The sequence below is a fragment of the Ochotona princeps genome, chromosome 2, assembly GCF_030435755.1.
Source record: "Ochotona princeps isolate mOchPri1 chromosome 2, mOchPri1.hap1, whole genome shotgun sequence".
Taxonomy (NCBI): domain Eukaryota; kingdom Metazoa; phylum Chordata; class Mammalia; order Lagomorpha; family Ochotonidae; genus Ochotona; species Ochotona princeps.
In genome coordinates, this window is record NC_080833.1 from 103,814,486 (window position 1) to 103,826,191 (window position 11,706).

The 11,706-nt window shown below is 58.1% G+C and overlaps 2 protein-coding genes across 7 annotated transcripts; one reads left to right on the forward strand and one right to left on the reverse strand.

Moving 5' to 3' along the window:
* NUDT17 (nudix hydrolase 17) lies at positions 1-2,507 on the forward strand. Of its 3 annotated transcripts, none has more exons than XM_004582115.2 (8): positions 4-301; positions 473-656; positions 866-891; positions 1,022-1,114; positions 1,357-1,455; positions 1,591-1,727; positions 2,123-2,284; positions 2,374-2,507. In XM_004582115.2, the coding sequence occupies exons 1-8, from the start codon at positions 110-112 to the stop codon at positions 2,396-2,398; spliced, it is 918 nt and encodes a 305-aa protein (XP_004582172.2). In that variant the 5' UTR covers positions 4-109; the 3' UTR covers positions 2,399-2,507. The 3 variants fall into 3 exon arrangements, with proteins under 3 accessions (XP_058516145.1, XP_004582172.2, XP_058516146.1); XM_058660163.1 differs by having other exon boundaries at positions 5-157; XM_058660162.1 differs by lacking the exon at positions 1,357-1,455 and having other exon boundaries at positions 1-301.
* A 17-nt stretch (positions 2,508-2,524) lies between these two features.
* PIAS3 (protein inhibitor of activated STAT 3) lies at positions 2,525-11,706 on the reverse strand. Of its 4 annotated transcripts, XM_058660160.1 has the most exons (15): positions 9,690-9,824; positions 9,478-9,597; positions 8,619-9,036; positions 8,404-8,488; positions 8,152-8,202; positions 7,843-7,933; positions 7,176-7,310; positions 6,860-6,965; positions 6,253-6,326; positions 6,004-6,164; positions 4,910-5,043; positions 4,663-4,831; positions 4,371-4,504; positions 4,189-4,226; positions 2,525-3,665 (listed from the first exon to the last, which is right to left on the reverse strand). In XM_058660160.1, the coding sequence occupies exons 3-15, from the start codon at positions 9,031-9,033 to the stop codon at positions 3,399-3,401; spliced, it is 1,860 nt and encodes a 619-aa protein (XP_058516143.1). In that variant the 5' UTR covers positions 9,034-9,036; positions 9,478-9,597; positions 9,690-9,824; the 3' UTR covers positions 2,525-3,398. The 4 variants fall into 4 exon arrangements, with proteins under 4 accessions (XP_058516143.1, XP_058516142.1, XP_004581893.2 ...); XM_058660159.1 differs by lacking the exons at positions 9,478-9,597; positions 9,690-9,824 and adding an exon at positions 11,379-11,706; XM_004581836.3 differs by lacking the exons at positions 9,478-9,597; positions 9,690-9,824 and adding an exon at positions 10,706-10,826.

An 11,706-nucleotide genomic window follows, 5' to 3' on the forward strand; every position in this document is an offset into this window, starting at 1 on the left:
AAGCTCAGCCTCCCATTTCCCGGGACGTCGGGGCAAGCCGGTTTCCTCCCGAGCCCGAGAGGCGCCGCGCGGCCGCCAGAGGGCGCCCCGGGGCAGCTCGGCCGGCGCCATGGCCGCGGCTCGCGTGCTGCTGCTCCAGTCCGGGCGTCCGGAGGCCGTAAGCTTCGCGCGCAGTGTGTGTGGCCTCCTGGGCGCCGGGCCGGGGCTGGGGCCGTGGCCCACGTACTGCGGCTTCGAAAGAGGACGGCTCGTCCTCTCGGCCGAGCCATTCCCAGGCTCCGCGGCCAAGCTTCCGCTCCAGGTCGGGAGGAGGGAGGCCGCCGCGGGGGGAGGGGAAAGTCCAAACGTGGGACTGGGACCGGGCGGAAAACCTCCGGCGAGAGGCCAGGGGTTCCGGCCTTCTTTTTCTGGCCCGAATCTTGAAAAATCCTGCTCAGCTGCTGAGGTGCTAACCCAGGCTCCCTTCCACCAGCGACCCCCTTTCTGCCCTTTCGCCGCCCTGGAACAGCAGCCCACGTCCCCCGGGGTCGAGCTGCCCACGCATCGAGGTGTGGACCTGGGTGTGGCCATCATCCTGCAGTCCAGTGACCAGACCGTCTTGTTGACCAGAAGGACACGCACCCTCAGGACTTCCCCCAACCTCTGGGTGCCACCAGGTGAGCGCTCAGGGCGCATGTCCCAAAGGTCAAGAAAGAAATTTGCCCTGCCCACCACACTGTGATTCCCAGGCCCAGAAATGTGGGCTGTCCACAGTCAGGAGCCACAGCTGCTTTCGGGAGGAACTTTGGAGATGGGGCAGTGTGGAACCTGGGAGTGGGATTCCTGGTGAAGATCATTAACCTCTTGGTCCCTACTCCCTCTGCAGGTGGGCACGTGGAAGCGGATGAGGAGGTACTGGGCGGCTGGTCCAGCGGGAACCCTTCCCTGAGCTGCAACCTGTGTGACTGTGGGCTGAGGGGTAGCAGAAGTACCCAGAGGACCCAGGCACTGGCCACCCTGACTTGTCCTCTCTGACTCCCAGCTGCTGGAGGGAGGACTTCGGGAGCTTCAGGAGGAGACTGGACTACAGCTGCCCCAGGGCCAGTTCTCCTGGGTCCCTCTAGGACTGTGGGAGGTGAGCCTGGGACCTAGGGCCAGTTCTTCCCTGTTCAACAAACATCCTGCCACCACCAAGTCCACAGAGCCTGCCTTAGCCAGAGAAAAGGCAGTATCCCAAAGCCACACCTTCGCCCAGGTCCCTCCTGCATCACCTCTCCCATCCAGCATTTTTGATTCACCCTAGAGCTGGATTTACAGGGTGGGGGTGGGGAGGGTGTGAAACAGGAAGTCCTCAACTTTTGCTTTTTCTTCCTTCAGTCTGCCTACCCCCCTAGGCTGAGCTGGGGTTTCCCCAGAGCCCACCACGTTGTTCTCTACCTGCTTGTGGTCTCCCAGGAGTCACAGTTGCAGCTGCAGGTAGGGCTGGCCATGGGGTTTTCAGGGTAGCCAGGAGCATCCCATAGGTTCTCTTCCAGGTCCTGCCCAGGTCTCTGCCCAGGCCTCCTGGGGCAGAGAAACCATGACCAAGGGATCGCTTTTTTTTAATCCTAGGCCAGGATCCAACCAAACCCAAGTGAGGTGAGTGCTTTTACATGGCTGGGACCAGATGTGGCGGCTGCAGTGGCTGCCACAGAGGATGGTACAGAAACGCCCGGAAGTCTCTCCCAGGACCTGCCACTCTCTGTCAGGTAAGTAGCTTTTTTGTGAGCCTCTGACACTCCAACACATACACACACCGTGCAGGTCAGCCCTGTCCTCTCTGGCACCTTGTATTGAGATATAAGGAGTGCACTGGTTTGCTGCTCACTTGGAAATCACATGCAATCAACGACATTGATCATCAAAACCACAAGGGTTCTCCCTCCAGCTGTGGTGAGCACAGACATCCTGGGCTGGACTCGGAGCTCTCTCATAGGAGCCATTTAACCCTCCTTGAAGTTGCTTCTTTTTTCTAAAATAAAGTTGCCAGCCAGCCAGCACCCACACCTACCTGCTGCAAGAGCTGGAGGGGTGGAGGACCTGACACAGCAAAGTCTGTCCCAAGCAGCAAGGCAGAGCCCAGACAGCAGTTGTCCCCCTGCAGTGCTGTGCAACTCGCGGAGCAGGGAGGAACCCAGCCCCTGGCCCTGCCCCTGGCCTTGCTGCTGCGCACAACCCCTCCCACGGCGGCGGAGGACCAGGAGAGGGTCAGCAGCGGCACCAAGTTTGCCCTGGGGCTCTGGCTGCAGCATCTGGGCAGGGAACGGTGAGGAGCAGCACTGGGGTGTTGGGTTGGTGTCCAGGCATGGGACAGAAAAGAAGGAAAAAAAAACGGCTGTTTTTGGAAATCCTCAGTGTGGCACCTCCCACTGCTACATGAAGGTGAAGCTCACGTGGACCCAGGCCGACAGAGGAAGAACGGAACCCAGACCCTCCTCCCCAACATCAGGCGTCTGGGGAGCAAAGCGTGTTATCCCCTCTCTGGCTCACTTCTGTGACACTCACAGGACATTGACAGCCTTTATTATGGGTGAGAAATCTGACACAGTTTGGGGAATAAAAAGTAAAATTACAACATATATCCTAAACCCTGGGGAGCCTAAAAAAGGAGGGCACGGGGGTCCCCCCACTTCCCAGGAAAGGTGCAGAATAAGCCGGGCCCAGCCACAGGACTGTGGCCTCTGGCAGCTTAGGCCCCAAGCTGGCCAGCATAAGGAGCACTGTGAATTAAATATATAAATAGGAGACCCAGGCAGGAGGCTAGGCCCTGCTCCCAAACCCCTGGGGACCATGGCTAAGGCCTTATCCCCTCCTCAGTTACACCGGGAAATAGGAGATCAGGGAGTTCATCTTTGGAGTATTTTGGCTTTTCTTGTTTATGTACAAAATATCTACAACCCAAAATGGAGTTCTCTGTCCCTCTCTGAAACCGCCCTTCTCGATTTTTCCACCTTGTCTGTGTAACCCAAGAGAACAGAACAGACAATGACTGTCTGGGTTTGGGGGACAGGAAGAGAGGGCATCTGGGGACAAGAGACAAGCCCTCCCCCCAAATCAAGGCCAAGTGGTCAGTCCTTCCTCCCCGCTCATGCCCCATCCATTTGCCTCCTACTACCTAGGTACCCAAAGGAATGTGCAGGCCATCTGAAGGACATTTCTAAAAATAGACCCCAGTGTCCTTAAAAAGAGGTTAAATATTAACCCTTTGCATGTTGGCCCTGTCAGGCAACGATGAGGCCAAAAGGAACCGGTCCACCAAAGTTGGGATCTGACCTTCGACCCAAGTGCCTAGAGAGGTCAAGGTGGCAAGGGTCAGTGCACAGCACAAAGCACACCTGCTCAGGGCTGGGTGGCCGCGAAGGGTCCGTCATCCAGGAAACTCAGTCCAGGGAAATGATGTCTGACCGACAGCCAGTCAAGGAGGGGCCCGAGGGCAACGCTCCTCCGTGCCCTTCCCTCAGAGCCCCTCCAGGAGCCACGATGCTGCTGACCCGGCCAGGAGGAGTGGCCGGTGTGGAGCTGCGGTGAGAGCTCCCCAGTGAGGGAGCCAGTGGGCCCAGGAAGTGGGAAGGGGTCCCTCGGTACTGGAAGAAATGGCCGAGGGCATCCTGCTCGTCTAGAGAAGTGATGACAGAGGGGCCATAGTGCTGAGGGGAATCAAGGGCACCATGTCAGACTTGATCAAGCCAGAGCCACCTCCCAATCACTCCTGTCACAGACATGCCATGGGCAAAACCAACCCTGGTGATCCTCAGGGACTGTCCAAGAGGTAAAAAGCCTCTCTCTGCCTCTTCACCACCACTACCCCACACACCACCCCTCTCCCTGGCCTTGACACAGCCCTTCCGGGGTGTGGGTGTCTGAAATATGTGGACTGTCCAGTCAGGGCACGCCGGGTGCTCTGAATATACACGAGTGGGGGAAGGGTAGCAGGCAGGCCCAGAGCTATACTAGGATCTCCAAAGAACAGCTGTAATGGCATCTGGGAGATGTGAGAATCTGAGAAGTATCAGCAGGGTAGGGCAGGGGGAGAAGCTGCCCACACCCCACTTTCCCCGGAGAAAAGCAGATCCTGTGGCTGTCTGCAGGCACTGGGAGGAGGAGGGGGCCCACCAGTGCTAGCAAGGAAGCGCCAGCAATCAGATCTTCATGGAAGAGGGCACGGCTTACCTGACTCTCTGTCTGAAGGAAAGAAAACAAACCTAAACCTAGTAGGAAAAGGAAACCGAGCGTCAGCCTCCTGTCCAAACCTCAGTGCTAGAAGACAGACCCGTCTCTAGGACTCCAGTCTGTCCTCAGACGAGCAGTAAGGATTGTATTGCGTTTCTAGGGAGCGGGCAGCAGGGTCATACCTTGGATGTCAGCCCCCAGGGGGAAGGCAGGTGGGTACTCATGTAGTGGGAGACTGGACAGGAAATCCCCGCCCAGCGTGCCCACAGCAGGACTCCGTAGCACCGAGGATGACTGCTGACCAGATGTCAGGACTCTGTGAGGAAAGAGAAGGCGCTGGGCAGCTGGCTAACCAGACGCCCTCACCCCATCCAGCTTCCCAGTGTCCTCTGCCTTGGCCCAGGGTCTGCCCAGTGAGCAGAAAGCACCCTTGATTTTCTTCCCCTCTGTCAGACTCCGCCTATTTTCTCATACCCTTTGCTTCCCTGTAGGGCTGGGATGGCAGCAGAGGTGACGGGACAGTGCTTCTTGGTTGGGGGCAGATCCTCCTCATCTGATGAGCTTTCTATGGTCAAATCAATGACTTCAACTTTCTTCTTATTCTCTGATGGCGTTCCCTCTTGGACTGGGCTGTACTGGAGGCCTGCAGGTGGTCGGAAGACTGTCTCAGAGAAGAGGCCATCCGAGATGGAGCTCGTCTTGGGGACAGGGGTTCACTCACCATCCAGCCCATACCCTGGCGGGGGGCAAACCTCAGATGCCTCCTTCTTTGGCTTCATCGGGCACCAGGAGCCATCTTCCATGAACTGGATCTCATCACAATCCGAACAAGAATTAAGAATCTCCATGAATAAGCTGGGGGAAGGAAGAGATGGGAATTCATGGGGAGGTCTGTACTCACCTGCCTGTGATAGAAGGAAGAACCCTTATCTGTAGTGTAGGCATCTGTCCAAACGGCTACACCTCCCCAGTTGTTACCATCAAGTAAAGTAAGACCTTTATAAACTTGAAGTTTTAAAGCAAATACCATCTGAGCCCTAATCATGTGTCATGTAGGAACAAGATAGAAACAGATTCAGAATTCCATGAACCACTTCACAAAAGGCACTGGGAATGAGACCCATAATGTAGGCTCCAGACAGGGCCGGAGCTGAGCCATATCAGCATGCCCAGGCCCAGAAAGGACCTTACTGTGATGCCCAGGGAGAGGGCAGGTAATTGCTGTAAGTGACGCACTGGTTCTGCCCTCACTAACAACACAGCCTTGAGTAAGAATCTCAGCCTGTTTCCTTATCTGTAATGATAGTATCTGTCTCAGGGTAATGATTTAGTGAGATAATACATGCGAAGTACTTAACATCATGATGCCTTATCTACACGAAGCCCTTAATGTTATACATACATATACATGGACTTGCAGAGGGAAAAGGCGAGAGCTGAGGTTCTCCTGGTGAGAGACAAGCTGTATGTATTAAAAGGAGGTTCAGGGCAGGTGTTTGGCTGGTGGTTAAGAGGCCCTCACCCCCTACCAGAGTGCCCGGGTTCAATTCCTGACTCTGCTTCCCAATTCTAGCTTCTATCACTGCAGACCCTGGAAGGCAACAAGTAACGGCTCAAGGAGTTGGGCTTCCCTTACCAACCTGGGAGACCTACACTGAGTTTCCAACTCCCAGCTGCACACCAATCCACCAGGCCCAGCTGGTGGGAGCCTTCAAGGGAGTGGACCAGCAAATGGGAGCACTCTGTCACTGCCTCTCTCCAAAGATTAAATAAAGTGGGGTAGGAGAGAAGTAAAAGGAGGCAGAATGGCCCTACCCATCAATGATAAGAGATTCATAAGGTGCCTTCTTGTCACACACAGGACATGTCCATGTTGGTTTCTTCTCATTCATCTGCAGATAAAGGGCTGCATCGAAGCTCTGCAGGTGGGCACAGGTGAGGGCCCGACAAGGTACAGTCAGACGCATCTTCCCTAGCTGAGAGGAGAGGAGTTCTGCAGTCAGAGACCCCAGAGTCCAGAGGATCGGCCCTACCCCCTTCCCTCTGCCCTTCTCTACTACCCACCGGGCACATGAGCGATACCCGTAGACTCGTGGTAGCCACTTCACTGTCAGGGTCAGCAGTCAGTTTCTCCTTGACTGAAACAACAATGAGGAAGAGTGGTGGGGCCAGCAAGGTGGAAGAAACCCAGGAGCTGGTGTGGCCAGCGGCAGATGGCTCTGGCTGAGTCGGGGGACAGGTGGGGAGACCAAGGGGATGTTGCAGGGGTGTGGTGTAGAAACTGCATTATGAAGGCTGGATGTTGGGGGCATTTCTCCATCCCCAACGATGTTTACACACAGCTAGAGGACCTGCGACCATGTTAGAAATGATCTACATAGAGCTGGACATCATGTGAAGTGAAAAAAGTTGACCCGTAAGACTTTCCAATCCAGATAATCCAGTCTAGCGGGGCTGGGGTTGGGCTCTGTGTGGTAAAAAGCACATGTGTGATAGAGAATGCACTGGGGTTGGCCAACTGCTCAAACAAGAAGACTGGAAGGAGAAACGTTGGGGCTCATGAGAAAGGGAAGCTGTCATAGAGAGGGTGTGGATTTGATTATAAAAGCTAAAGGACCAAGAAGGTGTGGATCCAGATCAGAGGGGGAAAGAAGAGAAGGATGCTACTCACTCAGTGCCCGGGAATGGTCTGGGTTCCGGATACCCTTTGCTCTGAGTTTTTGTAGAAGGGTCCCTGCAGTCAACTGCCTCACCAGGTACACAGACAAGGAGTAATTCTACTTAGAGGTGGGAGGGAGACAGTTAGCCTCTACTTCTTATGCCACCATCATCCCCATTTATCCCAGTAAGATGGGAGACAGCGGGTTTATAGCAGAGAGACCCATAAAAGAAAGATACTTTCCCAGTTTTCCCAACCCAGGGGACTAGATGGTTCCCCCTTCTCCCCCTGCAGGCTGCACCAGGCACCTGCTTTAGCTCTTGCTCACCCGTCCAAACTCAGATGACCAATTGACCACGATGGTGTTGGGAACAGTGGCTGAGAGTCGAGCCAGGGGTGTGATGTTGATTGGGCGGCTGGGCCTCTTGGGCTCAGCCCCATTTTTGGTGGGGGGAAGGTAACCCTAAGGAAGGGAGGGACTGGTCAGTGGAGAAGCCGCTGTGGGAAGGGGCTCTGCTCTAGCAACAAGAAATATCTTGTCAGGTTACTCACTCCCTGGAGGGAAGGCCAGCCCACTCACTGAGCAAAGGGCTGGGGGCCCATTCACAAAACTGGGGCACTGTCTAGGGTTGTGTGTGGGGTTCACTCCTGGGGAGAAAGAAGAGCTTATTTATTGACCAAGGAAACAAGCACCCACTTACTGAGTCCTAGGAGGGGAAGAGGGGACGAGGGGTGCCTCACTTCTTCCAACTCTGAGCTCTTGGGTTATAACTAGTTAGAAATCTTTATGCATGAACTATGTCATGCAGAACCCTCCTCTGCGTTCTGAGAGCTGTGTACTTCAGCCCTCTCTGAATACTCTAGATAATATAGATGCAGCCAACAAAGCACCTGCTGTGTGTCTCGCACTATGCCAGGCATGTCTTTTTCAAAACAACTCATGATAAACTGACACAGGAAAGGGTTCGTGCCCAAAGACGGGGAGAAATATTTACCGGCAGAGGGCACAGTTTCCCATTGACCTTGACAAAGAGGTTGGGGGGAAAATAATCCTCCTGGGGGCAGCTGGTCTCACAGAGACAAAACCTGGCAAGAGAGGAGAGAGGATGGACGTGTAGAGGACAGTGTCCTGAGGAGTCTGGCAAGGAAATCAGTGTGGATGTCAGCAGCCCTCAGCATTCAGAAGAGGCCCGGGCCTGCGTGGGCAGTGGCAAATCAGCGATACTGCCTAGGAGTTATTAGTCACACCATCCAAACCTCGGTGGCAGCCCACCCAGCAGGGGAGACGAGGAAGCTCAACTAACCTTAGCTGCACCTGGATGGTGTAATCGCACTTGGCTCCCGGCAGAACCTCTCTGTAATAGGGAAGCGGAGGGCGAGATGTCAGCTTGCTACTCCCAGGAGGGTGAGTGGACAGAGACGGAAGCTGGGTGTACAGGGACAGAGAAGGGACACACCACAGAATGACAAGGCTGGACGGGAAGGAGGACAAGGCTAAGGACAGATTCTGGGAAGAATGACCCTGCGCTGAGGCAGAAAGGTTGAAAGAGATATACCTGGATGTCAGAATCTGCTGCACTTGCTGTGGTGTGAGGGCAAAGGTGAAGTGCGCTTCCTCGAACCGCTGGGTGGATGTAGATGCTAAGGACACAAAGGGACGGTTATTCCCACTTCAGATTGTAGGTACCACGAGATGAAAGCCCACCAAATACCAAGGCCTTGGGGGAGACCGTGGTGTTCAGAACACCTGAGGGACCACACAGAGCCGTACCGAGGGTGGTGGGCCTGATGAGCTCGCCATGGACCTCATAGAAAGGCAATGGCTTCATGGTGACGTCAGGGTGCACGGGCTGAGGCAGAAGGGGGTGCATGTCTACCTCGCGCTTAGGGCCCAGAAAGGTGCCAGGGGTCAAGAGAGCAGGGGGGATGGGAGTCAGAGGACCAGGAGAGCCTACAGGGGAGGTGCCAGGAGGCAGGGAGAGCAGGGAGAGGTCAGAGGGCCCCAGGGTCTTCCGGGGAAAGCGCCGGCGGTAAAGCTCTTTGATCTTCATCTGGACGCTGGGGGCACAGCTCGACTTGAGCAGGTGGAGGGCCTTGGCCAGCAGTTCGTGCTTCCGTCCACTCTTGTTCCGGCCAGCAAAGCCGAGAAGCACCTGGAGCTCAGACACCCGGAAACTCATCACCATGTGCTGTGGAGATGAACGGGGAAGCTTGAGAATCCTCCCCTACACAGGACACCTGCTCCCAGGTTGACACTAGCACTGAGCAACCGGTCCTGATGGGAAAGATGCGGTCAGCCTCACCACCACCCAGGGTTGGAGCAACCCCAGGCCCCCACCATGGGCAGATGGGAGGGCAGACAACAAGCCCAAGCGCTCCTCAGACACCTCTGAGTCCTGTGCGAAGTTGCCTGCCTTCAGCCTGTCTCTCTCCTGTAAGCTGCTTATCCCCCTTCCTGCTTTCTCTGGCTCTCAGACCCATCCCAGCCTCCTGGGAGAAGGACAGGAGTGGAGGGAGGAGGGAGAGGAGAGTGGATTGGGGCCACACAGCCTCCCAGGGAGGACAGGAGCAGGTGGCTGGGGGATTGGGCCTCAGAGCTCATCCGTCCTACCCAGCTCAGCAAGTCTTACCCCCCAAAGTCTTCCAAGCTTTTGTGCCTAGGACCTTCAGGTCAGGGTTCAATGCTCATAACCCAGAAGTGCTTTCCGGCATCTTTTGCATAACCACCCTCCTTCCTTGGTCCTACTTTTCTAAGAGGGAAACAGCACCAAAGCTTGGCTGGGCAGAAGGAGTTACCCATGAATCACTAGGCATCAACCAAGTCCAGTGTCCCACTGTTTACCTGTGTGCTCCATCTGCCAAGAGTGAAAATCCTGCCTCTGCCCTGGAAAAAAGATGTGTTTCTACCACCCAAATACACTTCTACACAGAGATCTGAGAGACTGCAGGAAGGGTGCTGGAGCCAGGGACAGAACTGCCAGCCCCTCTCCAGGTGGCTGGATCTCCAGCCTGGCCTGCAGGGCAAGGAGCAGGAAGATGGAGCCAGTGTTTCCAGGCGTCCTCTAAGGTGGTCTCCCTCAAGTCTCTGGGTGACCAACAGGGCTCTGCCCTTACAGGCCTGGTCCCAGCCCTCCAGCCCCCCAGGCTTGTCCTGTTCCCCATTTCCAGGGTGCCATAACAAACTTTCTCCTTGACCTTTCTCCCCATGCTCATCACCCTTCTCTCCTGTCCTTATTTTTCCCCACTAACTTCTGCCCACCCCCCCCCACACACACACCTTCCCAGGGTCCCACAGATTCCCAGGGTGCCACAAGACCCCGCCCGGCTCGGCCCCACCCCTCGAGGTTGTGGCCGCGCGGCCCCGCCCCTCCACCTCGGCCGCCCACCGGTGCTTCCCCAGGCTCGGCGCCCACCGCGGGCCCAGAGACGCTCCATCCCGGTGCCAGCGCCCCAGGTGTGGCGCTCCATCCCGATGCCAGCGCCCCAGCAGTCGCCCCTCCGGCTGTCCCCGGTGCCACCCGGGCTTCTGCCCCTTTCAGTCACAGCTTGTTTCCCCCGCACCCCGCCCCCGGCCCTACGCCAGCCGCCCCTTCCACCAAATCCCACTGGTACCCCGCGTCCCCGCCCCCTGCACCGCGGCCCCCAACAGCTGCAACTCCCCTCCGCCCCACCCCTGCATCTGCCCCGAGCCCCGCCCCCGAGCCCCGCCGCAGCCCTTCCCCGCCCGCGGCCCCGGCGGCCAGGCCCTGCCACGTCTCCCGCGCCCACCCGAGCCCACGGCACCCAGTCTCGGTCGCCTCCCCCGACTCGGCGCGCCGCTGGGCGCAGTCCAGATGGGGTGGGGGAGGGGGCCGGTACCTTTAATTCGCCCAGCTCCGCCATCTTGAGACATCGCCGGCGCCCGAGCCCGAGCCCAGGCCCAGGGACCGCCGCACAACTCTCCTCCCCGGCGCCGGCCGCAACGCCGCCTGCTCCGCCCCGTCCGGCCCCTTCGCCACCCCCGCCCGCCCCGCGCGCCCGCGCGCCGCGGACCAGTCCGGCCGCAGCCCCTCCTTCCCACGGCCCGACCAGCCCCTAAAACGTCCAGGGCCCGCCGGCCAGACGGCCAGACCCGGAGGGACAGCGCGGGCCCCGAGGGTCGTGGGCAGGAGACGGGCCCGGAGTGCCTGCGGGCGGAGGAGAGCGCGGTGCCACGCCACGCCGGGGAGCCGATGAGTTTTAGGGCGCCCAAGACACTTGAAAGATGGAGGGAAAACTATCGGGAACGGTTCAAAGGAATGGGGGAGGTGGGCGAATGGCCGCTAGCCTCCGCATCTCCTTCTCCGCGGGTTGAACCCGCCAAGACCGCGAGTGGCACCATCCCGAGCAAGGGGGGAGCCACGGCCTCGACGCCACTTCAGCTCCAGGCGCTGATCCCGGCGCTCCACCCCCACCCCAGCATCCACTCAAGGCAGCTCTCAGTCCCGCCGCCGAACTGCGAGGCTGCAGGAACAACAACCACAGAAAGTTTGCTGTGCAGAGTGAGACTTACCAGCAGCGTGGCGGAGGGTGGGGAGGGGGCCCAGGAGGCTCCGAGAGTGGGGCCGAGGGGGCCCGGGCAAGGCGTGCTGCTCGGCGCCGCTCCTACGGTGTGCACGGCTGGAGGCGCAGCTCGTCCTGGGCCCGGAGCTCCGCCCGGCCGAGCGCACGGCCTGGGGCCGCCCCCTCCGGGGTCAGCGCGCCGGGACGGCGGAGAGGGAGAAGGGGCGGAGCCCGCGGCGGCTGAGGGAGGAGAGGACCCCGGCGAGGCCGGCGCTGGAGAGAGCCACTGCTCTGCCAGGGCAGCGGGGACGCGCGCTTCCCGGGCCTTGGAGACACGG